Raw genomic sequence first — 7,863 nt, forward strand, 5'->3', positions numbered from 1 at the left:
ATGGCTCCATTACCTTAGGTAACCGGTTATTACATTCCTCCATCCTTCCACTTGAAATTCTGCTCTGAGTTGTAGAAGTTATTTTCCTTTGTTTAAATTAAAAAAAGAAAGAAAATCTTGTTTGCATTCCTTGGAAACTCATAAAATGCTACCTTTTTGGTTTATTCTCAATTTATTAATACTACAAATAACTCTTCTTCAGTAACCCACTTTCATAGGTCTCTGGGCAGCGAACAAAAATGTAACTCATGATGAAGGCAGCGTAGCCTACCTAGTAAATATCGGTGCTGGTGCACAAATGAAACCAAGGTACTTCTTTCTCCTCCCACCCACAGCTCTCCACAATACTTATCCAATAAATATTACTACATCTCGCTCCTCACCCTACAAACATAGCCCAAAGGAAATTGAATGTTTGATTCAGGGGACAAGATTTAGGATTTCTTGTATTCTCCTGGTTGTATTCATTTTACCAAATGTCCAGCCTGAAGAAACTGTTTCTTATTGACACAAAGTAATATTTCAAAAAGAGGCTCTCTTATAAATGCTTCTAGGGCAACTTCCAAAACTGCAACACCAATGTTGCAGTTTGGGAAATTAGGATTTTGATTGGGCTCTTGGCCTTTTATTAAAATATTGTATATGTGCTGGTAAAGTACAAATTTGCACAGAAAGGGAAGTTCTCCATCGAACACACACAAGGGACAAAGGGGCCACTGAAGTTAATGGGGTTTTACAGTATGCAAGGTCAATGCAGGATTCAGAAGAGCAGCCGTGTTAGCCTGTATCCACAGAAAGAAAAGGAGGACTTGTGGCACCTTTTAGAGACCAACCCATTTATTGGAGCATAAGCTTTCATGGGCTACAGCTCACTTCATCGGCTGTGTGCAAGTTCAATGCAGACTTTGATGCAACTAGAAGGACAAACCTACTTAGTTTTAAAAAAAACTATAGGCTTCTTTACCTGAAACTCCATCCATTCAGAGAGACTTTCCTTCTCAAACATGATGACTAGTTGCCCTGCGTCCTTTAGACTGCAGTATACTAAGAACAGGACTTCCTGAGCATGAGTAAGGTTTGTTTAGGAGGTCACTCTCTCTCACAAGGCACATCTTTATTATTAGCCCCACCATAGAGTGCCCAGTGTTGCTGCCATCCCCAGAAGGTCAGCCATATAATAACCCTCTGCAGCAAGATCTAAGGCTGACTTGGTGAATTCTGATGCAGATTTGTTTTCTTTTTCAGTAAGTGTGGACGTCTGTGTAAGTGTGAGACCATCATGGTGGCATTTAAGGGCGTCTGGACTCAGCCTTTCTGGAAAGCTGTTTCAGCAGAATTTTTGGCCATGCTAATTTTTGTCCTCCTCAGCCTTGGCTCTACAATCAACTGGGGTGGATCTGAAAAGCCTCTGCCTGTAGACATGGTCCTTATCGCTCTCTGCTTTGGACTGAGCATTGCAACCATGGTGCAGTGCTTTGGACACATCAGTGGTGGCCATATTAACCCTGCTGTGACTGTTGCTATGGTCTGCACTAGGAAGATCAGCCTTGCCAAGTCTGTCTTCTATATTGTTGCCCAATGCCTGGGTGCAATAGTGGGGGCAGGAATTCTCTACCTTGTCACACCCCCAAGTTTGGTGGGAGGCTTGGGAGTTACTACGGTAACAACTTTTGCTCCTACTCTTAAAGTAGAATAACTTTTTAGTGTCAGATTTAAACCCAGAAAGTAGAAGTGATGGTTTAAGTGCATTGCTGGTTTATTTACAGCTCCTATATGTGGCTTAGATCTCTCATTAGAATGGGTTTATGCTAAGCAATATTTACAGCTATTCTTTTACAGAATATTTCTCTTCTAGAATTCCCCAAAATCTGGTAACAGCAGGTAATGCTAATCTACATTCACAGTTTAAATATATATGCATGAAATACAATTTCAAGAAGAATTCTGAAATTAATTCTATGCCAGTATGATGGTGATTGAAAAAAACATCAATTTAAAATGACACACTTCTGAAATAGATTGTGCCTCAGATTTCCACTTTGTTCTAAGCTAATAAGGAATGCCATCAGTTAGCCCTGTTGCAGGACTTATTAAAAATGCACTTGAGCCACACGCTGCTTAATTTTTAATTGAAATTTCAATTAATTAAGTCAGGGCTAATTAATTAATTTATAATTGAATCGTAAATTACAGTGCTCTCAAGGAAAAAAAGTTGTGCAAGTTTAACTGCAGCATTTGCAAATTCAAGATATAATAAATGCAGTCTAGCTTTGAAGTGCTACATTAAAATCCAGTAAGAACTTTGTCAGTCCATCAGTAATTTTCCATGGCTGTCAAAAAAAAAAAAAAAGGGGGGGGTGGTAAAAAATGAATCCATACCTTTCCAAAGTACAGTGCCATTTCATCACTGTGCATGATTCAACATTTTCAGTCATAAAACAATTAATATTTGTAGTAGCTTTTTGAACTGCAAACTCACCTTTGCTTCATCTTCGGTGGTTGTTTTTTTTTCCAGGTACATGGAGATCTTTCCGCTGGCCATGGACTTCTGGTGGAGTTGATAATTACATTCCAGCTGGTTTTTACTATTTTTGCCAGCTGTGATTCAAAACGAAGCGATGTCACTGGTTCAGTGGCTTTAGCAATTGGATTTTCTGTTGCAATTGGACATTTATTTGCTGTAAGTTAATGACTTCTGCTTAAATAATAGAGCCTGTCTTCCACTGTCCCTACTCCTGAACTAGATGGGAGCTCCAGGAGCCTTTAGAGCTGTAATTCTTTAATAGCCTATTGGGGATCCATTGCAAAGCCCGCATTCTATTGATAGGGTATTGGATCAGGTTTTTATCTGTCTATGTATATGTTAATTCTGTCACTAGAAGGGTGATCTGGAGAATGATAACACAGTCTGATACTACTGTAGCTGGTAGGAATACAAAATCAGAGTTGGCTCGAAGTGGTTTGTGTGACAGTACTGCATTCCAGCAAATGGCGACAGTAAATGGTTGAATAAGAATGATCTAATCATAGCAATAGTTAACATTTTATTTTTACTATAGATCAACTACACTGGTGCCAGTATGAACCCTGCTCGATCATTTGGACCTGCAGTTATCATGGGGAGATGGGAAAACCATTGGGTAACTGCTTTTATCCTTCATTTATAGTAGCAATGACCAGCTACCAAATTATATTTTTTCTTCGTTTGCTCTTCTTATTCTTCATAATGTTCTATAGAGACAATCACTGAGAAAGATGGGCCACTGACCTGCCACAAGCTTTACCATATTTGTTCTTTGCCTAAAGTACAGGTCTTAAAGTTGTACTCTGTCTGTCCTGCGTGGGATGAATTATAATTGCCTATTGTGTATTTGGAGGTTAGGTTTTTGAGGAGACTGCAAGCATGGAGAGAGAATCCGGACATGTTAAAAACAAAAAACGCAATGTGATCAAAATAATTTTTGTTATTGGAAAGAAAGATACTTTGAGCTTGATTGCAAACCCCTCAGTCAAGCTGGGGAGTAGCTACTCAGGTAATCCATTGGCTTCCCATTTTCTAAATGCTTCTAAAAAAAGGATGCCAGATATGCAATGTGAGAACTTCTCCATTTTGATCTGGCATGAGTGGGCATACGTGAGTAACTGCTCACCAATGTGAGATAACGGGATCAGAATCTGGGCTTGTGAGAGTAAAACCTGCTTTTATGAGCAAACATCAGCCCAACTAAGAGTACATGTGTGGGAGGCAGTTTTGATTAACAGATTTTGCAGTGCTAATGGTGCAATAGTTTATTAAAGCATTCTGGATAAAATAATTATTAAAAACAAATTCACGTATGATAGGCAAGAGGGGTAATGTCTTACTTTCCCCTCATTAAAGTCATGACAGGCATTTTTAGAGACACTTCCAATATTATTTTTAAGAGGGCCACATCCTGTCGTGTTTATCTATATTTCCTAATTTGAAACAATGGGCCCATCTTATTTCCCCTGCAGTACATAGCAAAACTTTCATTGCCTTCAACTGGAATAGGATCAGGCCCATAGGCTCTGATCCTACAAACACTTACAACACGCGTAACTTTTCATTAGTTAACTTACTGAAGTGGATTTACTATTACCACCAAATGGTTTATTCAGATTTTAAAACTACTGTAATAATTCACAAGATTAATTAATTATCCAAAGACGTCTAATATAGAACTGTCAAGGTTTCTTCCCCACTCTGAACTCTAGGGTACAGATGTGGGGACCTGCATCAAAACCTCCTAAGCTTACTTTTACCAGCTTAGGTTAAAACTTCCCCAACGTACAAACTATTTTACCTTTTGCCCTTGGACTTTCGCTGCCACCACCAAACATCTAACACCGGTTACTGGGAACAAGTCCATTTGGAAACGTCTTTCCCCCCAAAATCCTCCCAAATCTTACACTCCCTTTCCTGGAGAAGGTTTGATAAAAATCCTCACCAATTTGCATAGGTGACCACAGACCCAAACCCTTGGATCTTAAGAACAATGAAAAAGCATTCAGTTTCTTAAAAGAAGAAAAAGGAAAAAGAATCACCTCTGTTAAATCATGATGGTAAATACCTTACAGGGTAATTAGATTGAAAACATAAAGAATCCCTCTAGCCAAAACCTTAAGTTATAAAAAGATACAAAAACAGGGATATCCATTCCGTTCAGCACAGCTTATTTCCTCAGCCATTTAAAGAAATCAGAATTTAACGCATCTCTAGCTAGATTATTTACTAAGTTCTAAGACTCCATTCCTGTTCTGTGCCTGACAAAAGCATCACACAGACAGACACAGACCCTTTGTTTTTCTCCCTCCTCCCAGCTTTTGAAAGTATCTTGTCTCCTAATTCGTCATTTTGGTCAGGTGCCAGCGAGGTTATCCTAGCTTCTTAACCCTTTACAGGTGAAAGGGTTTTTCCTCTGGCCAGGAGGGATTTTAAAGGTGTTTACCCTTCCCTTTATATTTAAGACAACAACCAAAAGTGTAAATATATGTATAGTATTTATTGGAGTAACAGCCCAGGGGAAGCAGAACTGCTGTCCTAGCTGCTTGAAAGATCTCTTCTGCTCCTGAAATAAGAGAGAGTCACCTGCCCTTAGCAAAGGCAGGTGAGACCTGTAACTGTACATGGCTAACTAGTATTGCAGGACTATTGGGAATTATGTTGAAGCAAATTGGCATACCATGCGTTTGTGTGCAAATAGGATAATTAGAAGTCTAATTGCCTCTTCTGGGTGAACAGAAATCAGGTATGCAGAGCTGTCTGCAATTTCAGAGACCAGGTTTGGATTCTTTTGAAAATGTGGTCCTAAAAATAAAAGTAGAAATATTTGTTTATGCATTCTGATTTGTTTTCTGCATTTATACACAAGACAATGAGGTGTTGGTGAGGAAAAGAAAGTTTTTAATTAATAAAGGGTTTTATTTTCTTTGTGCCCTCTTGCAAGCAAGGCAAATATAAACATGTCTTTAAGTGACCAAAAAAACAAACACAAGGACATTTAGAGGAGGCCTTATGACAGACTGTATATCAACTAAACTCCCTAACAACTGCTTTCACTTTGCAGATAAGGGGCTTGACTCTCCACTGCCTTTCTTGCACAGTCACTGACACCTGTGCAAAGCAAATACCAAATGCTACCACCACAAAATAGTGGCATTTGACCCTCATTTTGCACAGGTATCAATGACTGTGCAAGGGACAATTCCTTTTCTCCAGAGGGAATTTATTGCTGGGCTTGGCTTGGCCCAAGATGCTTTCAGCATCTCCAGCCTGTCTGATAAAGAGTTTGAATTTTTGCCATGCTGAGAAAAATCAAAAATTTAAGCCAGATCTCTTCTGTCCCCTCAAAGAGAAAAATAACATAGGCGATTGGGGTGGAGGTGGGGAGGGTGGGAGCATGCCCAGCATATACATAGGTAGGCACAACTACACCAAAAAGCCCACCAATGCCACTGTTTCCAAGGCCACCGATGCCATCTACCCAGTAGTCCCCAGGACCAAAACTTAAGTTGGGGACCAATGAGGCTGGGTATCTGCCTGTAGTGAAGCATAGGGAGGCTGAGGAATACTGTACAGAGGTGGTTGGGGACCTCAAGGGGAGGAAAATGTGTGCTCAAGATGAAGCATTTTCCCTGTGTCCCGTGTTTGTCATAGTATCCTGACCTGTCTCATCAGAAAATGAGGGAATGCCTTCCTAACATTCCTGTAAAACCACTCAGTGCCCTCTCTGCACCATGTTGTTATGTTGCATGATGGTTCCATTCAGGATGGCTAGTCAGAGTTTCACATATATTATTCTCCTCTCCAGAAAAAGGAGAGAGGGACTGAGAACATGTGAAGGACATACAATCCCTCTGAGATAATCACATGGAGCCCACTGAAATCAGTGGGAGTCTTTCCATTGCCACAGACTTCCTATGTGACTTTAGGCAAGCCACTTAATCTCCCTGTGCTTCAGATTTCCCTTCTACAAAACTGGGATGATACCACTTATATCTCATAAGCGTGTTGTGAGGACAAATTTATCAGCATTTATGAAATGTTCAAATACTATGGTGTTAGAGGCCAGAGGAGGACCTAGACAGGCCCAGCCTCATTGCTCAGAGCATGTCCACTTCTGAGCAAGAGAGGTTGGTTAAGCTCTCTACTCAAGGGGCTTTTGTGTCCATTTAAAGTCTTCACTAAACTGCTTTTCTCTGAAACATTTTCCTTTCCATCACGTACCCCTGTGGGGTTTCTTCCCTCTCTTGTAGGTCTATTGGGTTGGACCAATAATAGGAGCAGTCCTTGCAGGTGCCCTTTATGAGTATGTATATTGCCCAGATACTGAGTTCAAGCGACATTTTAAAGATGTCTTCAGTAAGGCTACCCATCAGTCTAAAGGGAAATACGTGGAGGTGGATGATAGCAGGAGCCAGATAGAGACTGACGACTTGATCCTGAAGCCTGGCATGGTTCATGTGATTGACATTGAGAGTGAGGACAAGAAGGGGACTGATCCAACCAATGAGGTGCTATCTTCTGTATGACTAGCAAGGAGCACTGAAAGCAGAGAATGGCCTACTAGAATGTCCACAGGTATCCTTCCACCCATTAAAGAGACAGATCTACTGTAAACCAGACACCTGCAATATCTGAAACTGTATGGAGATGACAGCAGCTATGTAGTTCTTCACCAAGCTATACACCTGCTCAGTTTGATTAGAAATTTACTGTATTTAAGAGTCCCCATAGATTCTTCCAAATTCAGAACTATCCTTTTTTGGGAGAGAGCATCCCCAAGGTCAATTTGAAAGAGCTGATAGCATTTCCTTTTTAATAAGGCCATCAATAGCAAGATGGAAATAAAGATGTTTAACATTCAGATTGACAGTTAAGACTTATCTGCAAATGCCTATAGCACACAGACAAATTTATCAGATTATTCTTCTGACACTTAATTGGCTGTTGTCAACCCTGATTAGAATGTCTTATCCGTTAAGTGTTCTTTGTAAGGTTCAGTGACAATAATGCCAAAGTACAGCATGTAACAGATTCTTCCAAATTTAGGGTAGTATTTTTTGTTGTTATATATCCTATCATTATTTCTTTACAAACTCTGAAAAACTATATTTTCATAGGCAAAAATTGGTTCCTGTCAGTCATCCTACCAATTTTCATCCATTACATATCCATGTTCTGGTGTAAAAAATACTGCCTTCTTCCCGTTCCCCACAACTAAAAATATTGAAGCCAAAGGCTCTAATCTAATGCAATAATGCTGCAAAACCTTTAAATGTATTGTATGCAGGTTAGCATAGTTGTCCATCTCGTGAAACTTTCTCTTGAGGTTCAGCTAT

At 39.8% G+C, this 7,863-nt stretch overlaps 1 protein-coding gene across 1 annotated transcript; it reads left to right on the top strand.

The window, feature by feature from the left end:
- The first annotated feature begins 1,249 nt into the window (after window positions 1-1,249).
- Window positions 1,250-7,053, top strand: AQP4 (aquaporin 4). Its single transcript, XM_077809038.1, has 4 exons — window positions 1,250-1,660; window positions 2,516-2,680; window positions 3,060-3,140; window positions 6,778-7,053. Exons 1-4 carry the CDS (start codon window positions 1,280-1,282, stop codon window positions 7,051-7,053), a joined length of 903 nt encoding a protein of 300 aa, XP_077665164.1. The 5' UTR covers window positions 1,250-1,279.
- Window positions 7,054-7,863: the final 810 nt, after the last annotated feature.

The sequence above is a fragment of the Eretmochelys imbricata genome, chromosome 2 (assembly GCF_965152235.1).
Source record: "Eretmochelys imbricata isolate rEreImb1 chromosome 2, rEreImb1.hap1, whole genome shotgun sequence".
Lineage (NCBI taxonomy): Eukaryota > Metazoa > Chordata > Testudines > Cheloniidae > Eretmochelys > Eretmochelys imbricata.

What these genes read in the sequence shown, in the direction of transcription:
- AQP4 (XM_077809038.1), top strand. Translation starts at nt 1,280, where the DNA reads ATGGTGGCATTTAAGGGCGTCTGGACTCAGCCTTTCTGGAAAGCTGTT. An exon ending in CAATTGGACATTTATTTGCT is followed by an intron (nt 2,681 to 3,059) that starts GTAAGTTAATGA and finishes TTTTTACTATAG; the next exon opens with ATCAACTACACTGGTGCCAG. An exon ending in GGAGATGGGAAAACCATTGG is followed by an intron (nt 3,141 to 6,777) that starts GTAACTGCTTTT and finishes CCTCTCTTGTAG; the next exon opens with GTCTATTGGGTTGGACCAAT.